The following is a 15,151-nucleotide window of genomic DNA, read 5'->3' on the forward strand; positions in this document are numbered from 1 at the left end:
ATCCCCATGACAAGAAAAATCCAGGACATATGACTAGTCACCGAAAAGGCCATTTTGCTGACAAAAATCGGTATTCCGTCCGTTGGTTGGTTACCTTGTTGGTTTCGAAGAGCATGTCTCGGCCACCGGCGCTGATCTTGAACGTGTTGCTGTCGGAGACGCCGTACGAGCAGATCTGTCCGTAGGGAAACGATTCGAGGGCCTCGGCCTCTCCTTGGCGATACAGAGACACGCTGCCGGCCGCCACCCCCAACCACAATTTCTGGGAAAAATTCCCCGTTGAACTCTGCAGAGGACACTCAAAATGTCAGCGTGACCTCGGGGACCACATCTGGGTATCTTCTTTGTGCAACGATAAGTGACACTGCCCTGAGTCATTGCGTGCAAATAGCGAGATATTCATCGAACCGAGCATAGCATGAGAGCAAATGTCCAAACAATTTTGGTGCATGCGATGAAATTATTTCAGCTGTCATTTGTCAATGTGCTTTTGCCATTTAAATGCTATAAAACACACATGATTATTGTGATCACTAAGAGTCACAAAAATTAAATGTTCATATACGGACGGCTATGTACCGAAACCTATTAAAACTCATTGAGTAACAGCAAGTCTGAAAAGACGTTTAAAAACGTCTTTGGGAGTGAATGAGTTAAATATTGATGGGAACAAACAGCTATCGCTATCCTGCTAACATGCTTGAACTGTTGAAATATTAAAAACGAGCGCACGAGTATGTCAACTACGTGTGTACGACTGGCTAGGAATGTGGCTTGCGATCAAAGGTCCGCAGGTTCGATCCCCGGCAACGAGACAAGAGCGACTACTCACAATGTAGAAGTCGACTTCGTAGAGCGTGCATCCAAAGCCGGACCATTGTCGTGCTATGGCCAGGTAGGCGGCCATACTGTCTCTGCAGTTGGAGCCCGCCAAGTCCCTCCAGCGCTCCAAAATGGCTCCCATGACGGCCGCCGCCTCCTCCTTCGCGCGGCTGCGGAGGCGCAGGTCCTTCTCGACCTTCTGCTTGTGCGCCGCCGCCGCGTGGCTCCACAGCGCCCCCGCCAGCAGGCCCGTGGGGAAGCGCTGGGCGGCGGGGCAACCCGTCGGCGCCGCCACCTGGCAGGGCGGCAGCGCCTGGGCCACGAGGACGCGGGCTTCCAGCATGTGGCTGGGGAAGAGTTGGTCCAGGGGTGGGCAGGGCGCGTGCGTGCTGAAGTCCCCCATGATTGCCTGAAGCCGGAGAGCCGCCAACGTCTGGAGGTCCTCCTCGCAGGCGGGCAGCTGGCCGCGGATCACCATCTCGTGGCACTGTGGGTTCCAAAATATATATATATATGTTGATAAATTGACTAACCAAAAACACAACAAACAGTATTGTTACAATACCACCTGACCCCGCAAGTGTACCTAATGAAGTGTCCAGTGAATGTCTCTCATGTTACCTGCTCAAAGAGGAAGAGATACTCGATGCTGTCCACTGAAATGCTGTCGGCGTCCAGCAGGCAGTAGAGCTTGAAGCACAGTTTGCGCTGGCCTTTGGACTCGCATTCTATGCCGGAGATGCTGTGCACAAATTCACAAAGCAGGAGCCATGAAGACTGTAGCTTGAAATGAATCGTTTGCGTTTCTTGTATTGCAGCCGCCTGAAGACGCGTCATTTTCATCTCGATTGGAACGTGCCCCCCCCTGGGCGTCACGTTTGACCGACAGCACCAAGACAAGGTGGCCTCATCAAACCTCATCACGTTCCGCATGGGAAGCGAACCACAGGAGATTAAAAAAAAAAAAAAAAAAGTGCACAGTCTGCCACTCCGTTGACTGACGAATAACGCTGAAAAGCTTTTGATTGTGTCTGACCTGGTGAGGATGTCTGCGATGAGCGCGCCGCCCGACACGGGCTGCTCCCACAGGGCTTTCTGCTCGTACAGAGCAAACGTGTTCTTGCTGTCTTTCAGGCCGAGCCGCTGCTGCATCCTCAGCACCACCTTTGGAGAAAACACAAGGTGGTTGTCTTCCGGGGGGAATTTTGCCAACAATTTTCAGCGCATCGCAAATCAGAAAGGATTGACCAATTTTATGCATTGAAAATGGTTTGCTCTCTTAGAAAATGCAATGGCTCATGAAACATCTTTTTTTGGGGACATTCGGAAAAGTGATTGTTTTGGAGTTGGGAGAAGTCCGCCCGACAGCAAAGCAAAGCGTGGAGAGTATCTGTCCCCAAAGTGCATGGTTTCAGTTAGTCATTGCAAACAGTCACAATATTCACACTCTCCTTATTCTTGCCCATTTTCTCGACTTTGTCTCAATCCGCTTCTTCATTTTGACAAGCGCGACATGTTTTTATCGTTCACAAAAGGAAATATTTACGTCGCTTTTATTATTTTTTTCCATATGCGGGAGGTCGGTACTGCTGAAATGCAGTTGTTCAACACATAAAAAAAATGCAAACCTCATTGGCGGTGGTATGAGAGCTGATGTAGAGCTGGCAGCAGCCGGGCCCGGGGTAGTGCACCGTGCACAGCATCTCCTGCCTGCTCATCAGCATTTGGATCTCCTCCCAGGAGGGCACGCATTCGCGACACTTGGTTTTCTCCAGAGCCTCGCTGATGAAGGACGCGTAGTTGTCCATCTCCGATTCGGGATTCTGGTTCTGGATCCTGCAACCGACAGGTGACAGTTCTAGATTTGCCTGCCGGTGCGATTTATAATCGGCTAAAAAATGTGATCAAACGATCGACAGAACAATGTACAGTGGTTTTAAAAATGTTTCTATGATATAAAATCAGGGCAAAGTTTGGAAATTATTTCTTGGTCTTGGGTTTTGAAAATCACATCAAATAAAAAAATAAAATAAATTGTAAGGGGTGTGTAGACTTCTTATATCCACAGTCAATCTCTAATGCTCTCAAATGAAATGCGAGATCCCAACAAATTTTCCATCAATTTAAAATTTCACGATTTTATTTTTTGTATATTTGACCGTGCCTCGGTTTTTGAACGTCTCTGTTCTCGACCAAATCTGTTTTCGACAGAAAAAGTTTGAGTTGATAGTCGAAAACCAAGGTTTGACTGTATTTTTGTTTTTGCACATCACCAAATATTTTGAAGTTGGTTTCGAAAGTTAGATTTTTTTTTTTCCTCGAATGACGACACAATAGGATGCTTTTCTTGACGGTTCCTTGCCCATATCAAGGACTACAGGAAGGAGACAAAGTGGTGCATAAACAAAACCCATTAAAGGCAAATGAAAATGCATTGAACAAAAGACAAATTGTGTTCAAGTGGCCTAGCAAAAACAAATGATTTAGTCTTATTTTCAACCCGTCGCTTTTCGTGTGTAGCCTTCATCACAGAGGCTACACCTTCATGAACCCCTTCATCAAAGGGTTCATAACAGAAAATTATTTTAATTCATATTTTACAACTCATTATAGTCATCAAATAACGCCATACTGTCGGCTTACTTTTATCGTCGTCATCATTCTGCCCCATGATGTCTATTTTTACTCAAGTTGCCAAATATTTTTCCTCACCGGGTAAAAAACCACCTCTAAGGAAAACATAACCCACCTTTGGCAGCAGTAACAAAAGACAAATTGTTAAAAGTGACCCAACCCCTTTTGACGGTGCGACGCAACCACGTCAGCCCTTTTGAAGTTTGATTTTCTTTGCGCTGCCAAAACGACAAAATGTGAGAACATTTTTAACGCCGGCTCTCGGAGACGTTTAAAAAAAAAAAGGCGCTTCAAAGTCACATTTGACTTTGGGTTGAGCGACACCAAACAGGAAAAGGTGTTTCCGTTGCTGTGAAACGGGCTGACCCGCCGCTTCCTCCTGGCAAAGCGTCGGCGCCAGGCCCCGGTGAGCGTGCCAGCGCGTGTGCGTGCATGCAGCTGGGCCTAAGAAAGCTTCCCTTTGAGTAGGGAAGGTGTGAAATGAAAGTGAAAAATGCGATGAGGTTATGAGCTCAGTCTTGCGTAAACACCAAGCGGGGACGGGATATTAAAAAAAAAATAAAAAAATTAAAAACCATGCAAAATAAGTGATGCAATACCTCCCAAAATTAGGAGTTTTGTCTCATTTGTTTCAAAATGCCACTAAAATGTCAGTTTGACTTTCTTGACTTTGATGGAACATGACGCGGGGCCTTGGGCAAGTCATCGGGATTTTGATTTTGGCTTCTCAACAGCATAAAAAGATAATCACGGAAGAACAACTCATGTGATGAAAAAGTTCGGTTCTAAAAGAGAAATCCACCCAAAGACACAAATTTCTGATGTGGTATACTAAAAAAGGCTTTTTTGTTACAACAAACAAACAAAAAAAGAACCCAAACCAAACATGGAATAGGAAGGGAAGAATGAGGTGATGGGGTGCAGAATTCACTAAATAGAGCCGTTCAAACCGGAGCCTTTTTAAATCACAACACTGCCACAGGGATGGGAATTTGTCCCGCTGCTGAAAACATAATTAGGAATGTTCCAGTGAGGCGGTGGGATCCCCTCATATGCCCCCCCCCTTTTTTTTTTGTTGCCACTTCTCCTCCCTTCGCACATTCTCTGGGGGGCACTGCACGTTGGGAGGGAGTGGGGGGATGGAGGGATGTGGAAGCTTTTCTGGGCCACATGCCCAGCTCCAGCCTTGGCGCTGCCCAGCTGCAGCTTTCCAAAGGGAGCGGCGAGAAAAAGTGAGTGAGGAGGGGAAGGTTAAAAAAAAAAGAAAAGAAAAAGAGGCGTCAAGTTACTTGACTATGATCGCTTCTGTCGATAAGGACGGGGGACGGAAAACGCAAAGGAGGGAGATTAAAGTGCTAATGGTGTAGATCAGCATGCGCCGCAGAAGGGCTAATTCAGAGCTGCAAATCCATGGCCGACAATAGTAAAGTGGCGCTCTGAGACGATGGCGCCTGTTTATTTTTTTCTCATCACCGCAGCCAAGTTCTCGTAGCCGTCCGTGGCGTTTGATTTGAATTTACCGCCAATTTCAAAGACAATACTCCATGCCTAACTGCTGAAAAATGCACCTGACGTATGTTATAGGTTTGTCTGAATACTCTCGTCCGCTTAATGTGTTGTGTAAGATGTGTTACCTCTTGAGGTGGAATCGCAGGTACTTGAGGACGGCGGCTCCGGGCAGGAAGGTGCAGCTCATGCAGGTGAGCAGCTGCCAGTAGCGCAAGTGGGCGGCGGTGTAAGGGGCCGGCGTGTGGCTGGTCTGCTTCACCAGCTGGCAGTAGACCTCGTCGCGCAGCGGTCGCAGGTCCAGGCAGGTCTGCAACACGCCCTGGATGATGGGCACGGCATTGTGCGCCGACTCCAGCTGCTGCAGACCGTTGAAGAGCTTGACGGCCTCCTCGCACAACGAGCCGTAGCCCTTGCCGTGGTGGTCTGTGAAACGTTCGGATTGCTTACGAGCAGGAACAATGTACAACATTTTTCGAAACATTAGGCTTCAAATGTCACGTCGCTTCCACGTGTTGTCAGAGGACTTTGCTCAGCAAGGATTATTATTGTTTTATTTTTTATGTTTATTAATTTTTTTGCTTTTTCCTTGGCCTTTTGTAGTACTTCGCAGCGTCAACAAGGTTAGGGAAAATTCACTGTTCACTTAGCTAGCTGGCTAGCTAGCTAGATCGATAGCTTTGGCTAGCTAGCTAACTAGCTGGACAGATCGATAGATATTATCCCCATTTTTTTATGTCGTGTCTTAACTGTTAGTCAATATGATTTTTCCGAGGTACCAAAAATGCTAGTTGGCTACTAAAAGTTCATACAATATTCAATTCAACATTAACACGTTGCTGTCAATGTATGACTCCAACTTAAAAATGTGATTTGTGCGATGATGACAATTTAAAAGCAGTTTCAAACTGACTCCCCAAAAATCCTCACAAAACATGACTGGTGCAATAAATGAGTACAAAAAACACAAAAGGAAAACCGTCACCAAATAAGAAATATGAACACTTTGAAATGCCCCGTAAAATGTCAACTTGTCGACACATTTCTTTGGTGACAAAAAAAAAAGAATAAATAATAAGACAGCAGGTTCTGTTGCATTTTCTATTCACGCTGTAGTCAGCTGGAATGCCCTACCTGTGGAAATTACAATGGCTCTCTCTGGCTAAATGCTTAAGCGCAATATAAATAGAATTGACTTGAAATGGCGGTTTTCAACAATCTTAATTTTTTAAGTGCTATAAAAAAAAAGTACAACCTCTGTTAAAACCCTTGATAAAAAACACTTTTTTTTTAACCTTCTCTTAAGTGCCACCAAAAAAAGCCAAAGAAAAAGCAAAAGAGATGTGTAGATATACATCGAGAATTCTCGGAAAATGCAACACTACATTGACATCATGACGTGTATGTGGAAAAAGGCTTACATGTGTGCTCCAGGCTGCCGTAGGGGAAGGGCAGCAGCGGGGCATAGAGGGGCCCATGGGTGTACTTCAGGATGGGATTGTGCTGGTAGATGTGCTCCACCACCTCAGGGTTGAACTTGTTCTCCTGAAGGACAACGGGCGAAACAAAAGTTGCGGAGAAAGTTCATATTCCCCCCCCCCCCCCCCCCCCCCCCCCGAGCGTGCAGCCGATCTGGGCCAGCGGGTGATTGAGTGCGTCTGGGGCAGATTGGACCGCGACCTTCAAAGCGCCGACGAGGTCAAGTGACGACCCGGCAAACGGCCGCAGCACGATAGACATGTTATATTTTATCCGCCCGAGTCAACCAGGTCAACATGTTTCGGTCTTCCGTGGCCCAAGCGCCCGGACGCCTTCCAGTGGCAACAGATGGCTCGCACGCTATACGGCCCGGCACCTGTTGCTTATTAGTAACGCCGCCACTGCCACTCTCAGGACTTTTCCACAGCCTCTCAAGCCTGCAGCCACCTTCTCGGTGGCTGGCTTCCAGACGAGCTTATTTACTGGGGCCCGAGTTGACACATTCCTCCGCGGTGTTTCGTGCACGCAGTCTTGTCTGTCTGAAGGGCACGGACGGTTTGAACGTGACAATTGCGCAATTTCTCTCAAGACTCCAGTTGAATTCTGCTTCGACAATAGCCTTGCTGGTGTCAGATGAGGCATGACATGCCTGTCACATAAACATGCCCGTAATTTAGACTAATTATCCAAACCATACCAAGCATGTCGGCTCAGAGCAAACAAAAGGCGTGTTTAAAGAAGAGAATGGCGGACGGTTGATGCAGCTCCCTTGCAATGAGGGGGACATATTATGGAAAACTAACATTTGGGTCTCAGGAGAGCCCGCCGAGGCATCACTTGTGAAATTACCCAACCGAGAAAGTCTTTTGTGAGCTGCATATTTCCCAAAAATGTGTCCTCCTGTTGTTTGCTGTGATGTAAAAGTTTGGGTCATTTACAAAAGAGCATCTACACAGACTTTCTCTGCCCGCGACTTGATAGCTAAAGTGGCTAAAGAGCCACCATTTTTGAAGCACGGCTCTTTACAGAAGTACTATCACGAAGCAGAGCTGCAGAGTAAAAGCATCGATAGCATCGCGGCACCGAGCTTCACCCTCGGTCGTCATGGTAACAAAAGCTGTATAGATGATGGTGGCATAACCATATCGTAGGAATATTAATAGTACGCACGTCACTTGTTTACATTTTAAAATAAAATGCATTGTTGCTTTTCACCTTCTCCGCAGCGATCTAATGGAATGTCACTTTCTGCCAACGCCCATCATCATCTGTCACGTGGTTTCGCGCAATTATTCGCAGAGGAAAATACACACAATCTGACAATGTTAATCAATACCCAGATCCGCACATACAGTAGCTTGAGCCTAATCTGTCCAGCTAACAAACAAACAAGCGATTAAACTAAACTGGCGTCGATACTGGAAGACGCTTTCGAAGATAAGTGATCGATCCTGCTCAAACAGAACAGGCTCGCTTGCGAATTTTCGAGAGCATCCAAAAGTGAGACGACTCAAGCGATTGTGAGGAAGGGGAATTCAAAAGTGAGTCATTAGTGGTGTCGCGGAGGTGTCCTCGAGCAGCGGGACACACATTTTCCCATGGGTCATTATGTCGTGACTCATTTTTATCTGTGTCAAATCAACTTTTTTTTTTTTTTTTTTTTAAATACTAAACAGACATGGAAAGGGGGATGCGAGCTCCACCTGGTCAAGCCACCGGACAGATGAAGCACTTTGAGGTGAGACACCCTCGCCGTTAGATGACTCAAACGGGAGGCCAAAGTGAGCAGAATGTTGGACCGGCCTGAGACGAGACGAGGTGACCGCCTGCTCCATGAGATTCCAGTGAGCTGTTCTCTCTAGCAACCCCGCTTCTAAAAATAGCCTTCATCAGCCCACTTCAGTCTTGTTTGTTCACGCGCGGTGACTCAGCAGCCCCAAACAATCACTTTTATCTCCAAGTTCTGCCTCGCCGTTTGAGCTCCAGGGGAATACGATGACATCATCAAACTTTGGACTTCGGGCCCTTTGTGTGGTTTCCATAGCAATCGAGCATGGGGGGGGGGGGGGGGGGGGGGGCTGGCGGGCTGGAATAACCTGTGGCCCGCTGACTGTTTGTGTTTGGTAGCGCACGTTTTTTTTTACCTTACCTCTATATCCTGGATCAGGAGTTGGGTGGGAGTCTCCACGGGCGCTTTGGTGTCGATGATTTTCTGGATTGCGCAGGCCCAGTGCACGGCCTCGTTGAAGTGCTTGGTGTACAGCCTGTAGCAGTGCTTGCGCCCGTACACGGTAATGCTCCAGTAGCCTTGAAGTACAACGCGGAAACATCACATTATATCACTGATGATCAATCGCCACTCTTGGAATTAGACCACGCCAAATCAAACAGCAGAACCGGGTCACAAAGGGTTCCAAAGTCTACTTTGTCGAAAACCAGAGTTTCTTGTATGAGCAACTCTGAGCTGCCGCGCTCTTATCGGGCCTTCCTGCTACGTGACTTGGCACCGTGTGCTCCTGTCTTGATATCCTAACACCCCAAAACGATGAGGTTTAACAGCTTGGCGCGACGGACGCTTTTCACATTCGCTCGAAGGATGCCAAAAAAGGCACTTGTGCAATCCCATGACAGGAAGTTCATCTAGAAGAACACTTGCATTGTCAGCTGCGTACCAACTGTACAGGCAACCTGCTGGAGAATACCCAAAGAGGAACTAGAGATGGTTTCTGCAGTCATAGTTTATGATTTGATTGTTGGAAGTTAAATTCTGAATCCAAATTTGAATTTTCTGAACACTTTGGAGGAACTGGTTCCATGGTCAGGTTTGAGCAGGTTATTTATTTTCTTCCCTGTTACCAAGTTACAGTGTGCACGAAAGGGTTAATGGGGAGTACTGAACAGGAACTAAATTATGAAGAAGCGAAAAAATAAATAAATACAAGGAGGAAGTACACATTTTCAATTCTAGAATAAGGAACAAAATGTTTTATAGTAGCTAAATGGAAGTCATTACGACGCCAGGAGAAAGCCGCACTCCCGCCAAGAAAATTCCCCATAATGCACAATGAGGTAGTCCAAAATATTTGCTGCTGGACGGGGAGGCTGAGTAGTAAAATCCCAAAATATTGACAATCGTCTCATCCGGCCTGGTTTCCTGGTATCCTAAAAAGTGTTTCGTTTCATTCAGAGAAGGAACCGAGATGCCTGACTGATGGCTGAGAAGATTCTAAACAAACTTTCGACCACATTTTGGACTGAGCAGCGCTGGGACTTCCCAAATATACTCACAATTACAGTGCGTGTGGAAGCACAAAGGGGAACCACAAGACATCACATACGTCTGAAAACATGCAAAACATTCAACTCGGAATCTCTGAAAGAGTCCATTTCACAAAATGCCGCGAGGGATATGAACACTGCAGACATTAAACGATGACAGAGATGTCGAGCGTGAGTCGGCCATGTGTCCGCCTTGCTCTGTAGTCGTCGCGTGTGTGTGTGTGTGTGTGTGTGTGTGTGCGTGCAACTCTCACCCGTCTCCTTGAAGGTCTGCTTGTCTGGCCAGATGACTGAGCAGAGGCTGGTGAGCACCAACGTTCCCAGTCTGCGGGCTCCCTTTTCCGGACCACTGTAGTAGTCCAACGAGTCCTGGTTTAGCACGAACCAGAAGCGCCTCTGCTTTATCCAGTTGCTTCGCACCTCGCGCAGCAGCCAACCTTCCCCAAGACAAAAAAAAAAAAAAAAAAAAAAGCACAAATGATACTCTACTAGTAACATAGATGACCATATATATTTTTTAATTCTCACAAAAAGTAGAAGATAAGAAGATAAGAAATCCTTTATTAGTCTCGCAATGGAGAAATTCCCAATTTACAGCAGTATAGACCGAGGTTAGAAGACTCCCGACAGATAAAAACTTTGCACCTTCTGATCAGGAACTATGGTGAAAGAGGGTAGCTTAAATGCTATCAGTTTTTTTGCTAATATTTAGCAAAACGGCATCCAAAGTGGTGAAAGCGCAGAGATATATAGATCCGGATTTTGTTTTTCCTTGTGCTTGCATACAATTTCCAACGAGAATTGATAACCAGAGTACAAAAAGGGCGCAGGTCTCTACCTGAATAAATAAGAATTTTACTGGAACCAGTCGCCAGGTTAGCTATCTATTTATTTATTTATAGAGAATATCTCAAATGCTAGTAGCAGGCCCATTATTCTGTCAGTCACGGATCGATGAACTAAGATACATTATTTGGAGTGAATGAATAATGTTTTGGATCAATACAGTGTAATTGGATAGCTTCCTGGGCAGTTAACGGCAGATAACACATGACCAATGATTTTCACTCAATACAACATTGCGCGATAACTAAATCATGTGAAGAGTAAGCAAAATAGCATAAACCTGTAAATAATGTGAATAGTGCACAATAATACACATGAATCTTAATTAATGCTGCTTATTTTAAATTATTATGTTTGGGCCTTGGTGGAGGTCTGCGCTCTGCTGGATGCTGATGGCCACTCATTTACTTTGGGCCAAGACCAAAACATTGTTCTTATTTGACTTTACACCACATTCCGGCAGCCATGTTATCAGAGAATTTCCAAGAAAAGCTCTGGCCCCCACTATTCCCCCAGCCCCGAATGTTCCGGCCAACAGGTAGCCTTGTCCTGCAGCTACAAAAACATCACTGCATAATATGTTTTACTTAGAATAACCCCAGAGGTCTGTAATTGTCCCCAACGTTTCTGTATGGGATGGACCTGTCGAGGTAAATGCTAGGGGGAATACAGATATAGCCAGCTAATGGTAGAGCCATTAAAGCCTGCTATCCAGCCGGCTTAATTACAGCTGCGGAGTAAGAGAAAGGAGAAAGCAGAGAGATCCCGTAGTGTTGGTGAAGGAACAGTGAATGGATAAAAGTGACAAGTTGTCACGCAGAAGAATTTCAAACCAAGACATTTTGGCTTTGCTAAATGAACACAGGCCAGACGATGTTTGTTTTTTAGAAAACTCATTTGTTTGGTTTGGTTTGGTTTGGTTTGTTTATTGAACATAAAACATATATACAGTAATAATTTGACAGAAAATAAGGTAGATAAAAAAAGAAAGAAATCAATCTTCATACAACACAGTTATTATGTTCAAGGGAGTAGGAAGAAGTAAAAAACTTATCTAGTCCTACCCCGTTATGTGATTGTATCTAATAAATCATTTTTATATCAATCAGAAAAGAAAAAAGTAAGAAGAAAGAAGTCTCCATTAAGGCTCATACTTTACCCTTAACCGTGATATTTTTACAACTTTTTTGGTTTGTATCGGGATTATATACTTCCACACCCTGACACTCTTGTGTCAATTTTCTCTTGTATTCATAATGGATATTTATATACCTTTCTCTATTTATCAACTTAGTTCTGATTTATCATTATATTTAATGTTTTGAATTTATCATTTTAACTCTGATTGATGTAGGTTGTTTGTACTATTTTTTTGAATTTGTTTTTGAACTCAGCAAGCGATTTACTCATTTTCAGGTCCGTTTCGAGATTATTCCACAGATTAACACCTTTGATAGATACACTTCTTTGCTTGATGTTTGTTCTTGTTTTGAGTTTTTTGAATAAGTTGGTACCTCTTAAATCATAGCTGCTTTCTCGAATTTCGAAAAACTTCTGAATGTTTTGGCAGAGCAGGTTATTGTGTGCTTTGTACATTAATTGGGCGATTTTAAAGTCAACCAGGTCATAAAATTTCATCGTATTTAATTTGATAAATAGTGGATTTGTGGGTTCCGTATATTTTGATCTATTAATAATTCGAATTGCTTTTTTTTGTAGGTTGAGAATAGGGAGTGTGTTTGTTTTGCAGGCATTTCCCCATATTTCCACACAGTAGGTCATATATGGTAATATGAATTTGTCATCTCTGAGCAGCTCTGTCTAAAAATGGCAAAGCAATGCAAGGAATGCCATTGTTTGCTGGTGACCAAAAAAAAAAAGTCCCATTCAAAACAATTGAAAATGCAGTTTTTTTATTTTATTCGTCCACCGATACAATATACAACTTTCCTTTCTTTCCTGCAACAGTGCCTTGCTGCTGTAATGGCAAACATGTAGATTTCGGATAATGGCCAGAGGGGAAAAAAAAAGACCATTTGACTGAATTCATAGATGCATTTGGACCTAAAAGAGTAACTAACCGCTGAGGCTGTTTGGATTCTAGCTACGAATCAAAACAGCAGCTTGAGAACAAATAAACACTAATCCAAGTAATTTAACCCGACACAAACTAACTAGCTAACCAAAAAAAACAGGTTTAACTAGCCAATACTAGCTAGTACTAATTAGCTAACTAGCTAACAAATTCGCGAACAAGCTATTTATCAAGCTCATTTACTAGTTAACTTCCAAACTACACAAATAAATAAATAACTAGCTGACTTACCATTTAGATGTTTACTGGTTAACTAACACGCTACACAAACAACGATTTAGCTTGATAACCAGTTACCCAAATTACCAATTTGCTTGCTATCAACCAACACAGAAAACAAAATACTGTGATCAGATACCTAACAAGCAAGCTTGCTAACTAATGAACTAAATACCTATGAACCTTACTCTAAAAAAAATAAAATAATGCTAATTTTTTTTTAAAAAAGCGAAGTTACTCAATACATCGGTCACCAAATAACTAACTAACTGCAGTGATCAATTTCTAAGTATCTAAATAAGCAATGAAAATAGCAACGTTATTTATTTATTATTGCATGTACTCACAGAGTCCTCATGCCAACTGTTACGTTAAAAGCTCCCGGCAAGTATTTGTGGAAATATAAAGATGTGACTAAAATATTGAACCCATGTCTGCGACATTGGCAGCGGGTCTACTCTCATCAAAGGCCATGCGCACGCATGTTGGAGTGTGCCTTCAAAGCGTCAATTAGGCCGTGAATCTGGCAATGACGCCATCGGAGCTCACGGCTTCCTCTGCGGTTAGTGAGCTGCGTGCCACCTGTCAGCCTGTTTACTCCCATGGACTCCACTTTTACATGTTTCCGTGCGGTTCCACCTCTGCTCAGCCGACGTGGTTTTCCCAGGCACTGTGACAATATCGGGCCAAAATAATTAAGCGCATGGAGGGGGACGAAGGGGTGCTCTCAGGCTGTTTCCTATTTAAGAATCTCTCTATATGATCTTTATGGAGGGTCATCAAAAGGAGACCAAAATAGTCCTCCTTCAAACTATTCAACGCCACAGCATTAAACTAAAAGGGTTCGAGTTTGCCGCACATCAAGAATGCAGACAAGCCGAGCGGGTGCGAGACACGGGGAGAAGCGCACGCCGAATACACGTCGACGCCTCTGTCAGGCATGGCATGTCGCACTTCAGCTTGCTGTCACTCACAAAACAGATGAGCAGCATAAGGAGGGGAAGGAGGAGGGCTTTCGGGACCCCGTAAACTCGCTCCACGTTCCCCCCATCTGGATCCCATCTAAGTCCTGCTATTGCCTCCTCCCGGGGACCGTGGCTCACCCTTAATTTGTTTCATTTGTGACCTTTCAACCCAGCTCGAACATCCCTACCCCCTCAAGCTGAACGAGAGCACACAATCCCTCTCCGTTCATCGATTTTTACTCCTCGTTTGCCATTTGCAATTATTGAACAGCACTGTCCCCTCGAAATTTGTTAGTTGACAACTGCAGTGGATCTCACCGTGCGTCTTCCAGTTTTTTTTATTGTTACTCTACAATTGGAATGTTATACGAAGTGCCACCAGACTTGCCAATAATTATTACTGTCACCAACAATTACCCGCATCCTGACTCAACTTCAAGACATTTCTGAGCTCTGGGCTCTCAGAAGAACCCGTCGGTTGTTTCTTTTATCGGAGTAGTGGGTTGCATCACATTAGATATGATGGTGTATGCACAGACATCTGTTCACAAGGGTGCCGCAGGGCTCAGAGTTAGGTCCACTTTTCTTTACTCTTTATGTGTTCAAATTGTGAAAATGTGTCAAATTCAACACCATCTTTATGCAATTGACCCCTTATGTACTGCATCTCTTGCACCCAAAACATACACTGCATGAGCTGAAACGTGTTTTAAACGCATATAAAACTAAACTTATGTTTTGTTTTTACCCCCATTTAATACATCTGTAACATTACATCCGCGCAAGGATACATTGAAAATGGAAAAAGGCAGATTCCCTCCCACTTGACTGCAGACGCCTCCGTATAGTCATGAATCTTCATGTTATTTACTAAGAAATTTGGAAAGATATCTGTTTTGCACTACACTTAATGAGTGTACCAAAAAAGGGCCCGCAGATGAGCGATTAATGGAGCATGAGTGGAAGTGCCGTCACGCCAGTTCATTTGAACTGTAAAGCAACAGAGGTATGTCAATAAAGCAATCTCTTTCTGTCACTATGGCCTATTTCAGATGGCCAGGGTCAATGTTTACACATACCCACAAGGCCATTTACCATATTTCTTTGAACAACAACCAGTTGAAAAAACATGTACAGTACTAGACATTGACATGTGCTGGCCTTAAGAGTATGTATGGTTCATATTTAGGGTCACTGGGTTTAGAGCTGCAGTTGTTTTTACTACCGTGTCGCATGGTAACTGTCAGAGCAAGGCAACATGACAGCCACCATTACGCCAAACAGGATGCAAGTTATCCAAGTACTG

At 44.4% G+C, this 15,151-nt stretch overlaps 1 protein-coding gene across 1 annotated transcript in view; it reads right to left on the reverse strand.

The window, feature by feature from the left end:
- Positions 1-15,151, reverse strand: part of plekhh3 (pleckstrin homology, MyTH4 and FERM domain containing H3) — a 33,199-nt gene that overhangs the window by 2,286 nt on the left and 15,762 nt on the right. Inside the window, exons 4-12 of the mRNA XM_086132911.1 lie at positions 9,975-10,157; positions 8,591-8,748; positions 6,384-6,507; positions 5,091-5,388; positions 2,451-2,658; positions 1,859-1,986; positions 1,444-1,564; positions 833-1,309; positions 95-286 (exon numbers count right to left, since the gene is read on the reverse strand). Of these exons, the coding sequence (XP_085989037.1) occupies positions 95-286; positions 833-1,309; positions 1,444-1,564; positions 1,859-1,986; positions 2,451-2,658; positions 5,091-5,388; positions 6,384-6,507; positions 8,591-8,748; positions 9,975-10,157 (1,889 nt within the window). The remainder of the gene's footprint in view (positions 1-94; positions 287-832; positions 1,310-1,443; positions 1,565-1,858; positions 1,987-2,450; positions 2,659-5,090; positions 5,389-6,383; positions 6,508-8,590; positions 8,749-9,974; positions 10,158-15,151) is intronic.

This window comes from Hippocampus guttulatus, chromosome 16 (assembly GCF_054856545.1).
Source record: "Hippocampus guttulatus isolate MCC_2025c chromosome 16, RoL_Hgut_1.0, whole genome shotgun sequence".
Classification (NCBI taxonomy): domain Eukaryota; kingdom Metazoa; phylum Chordata; class Actinopteri; order Syngnathiformes; family Syngnathidae; genus Hippocampus; species Hippocampus guttulatus.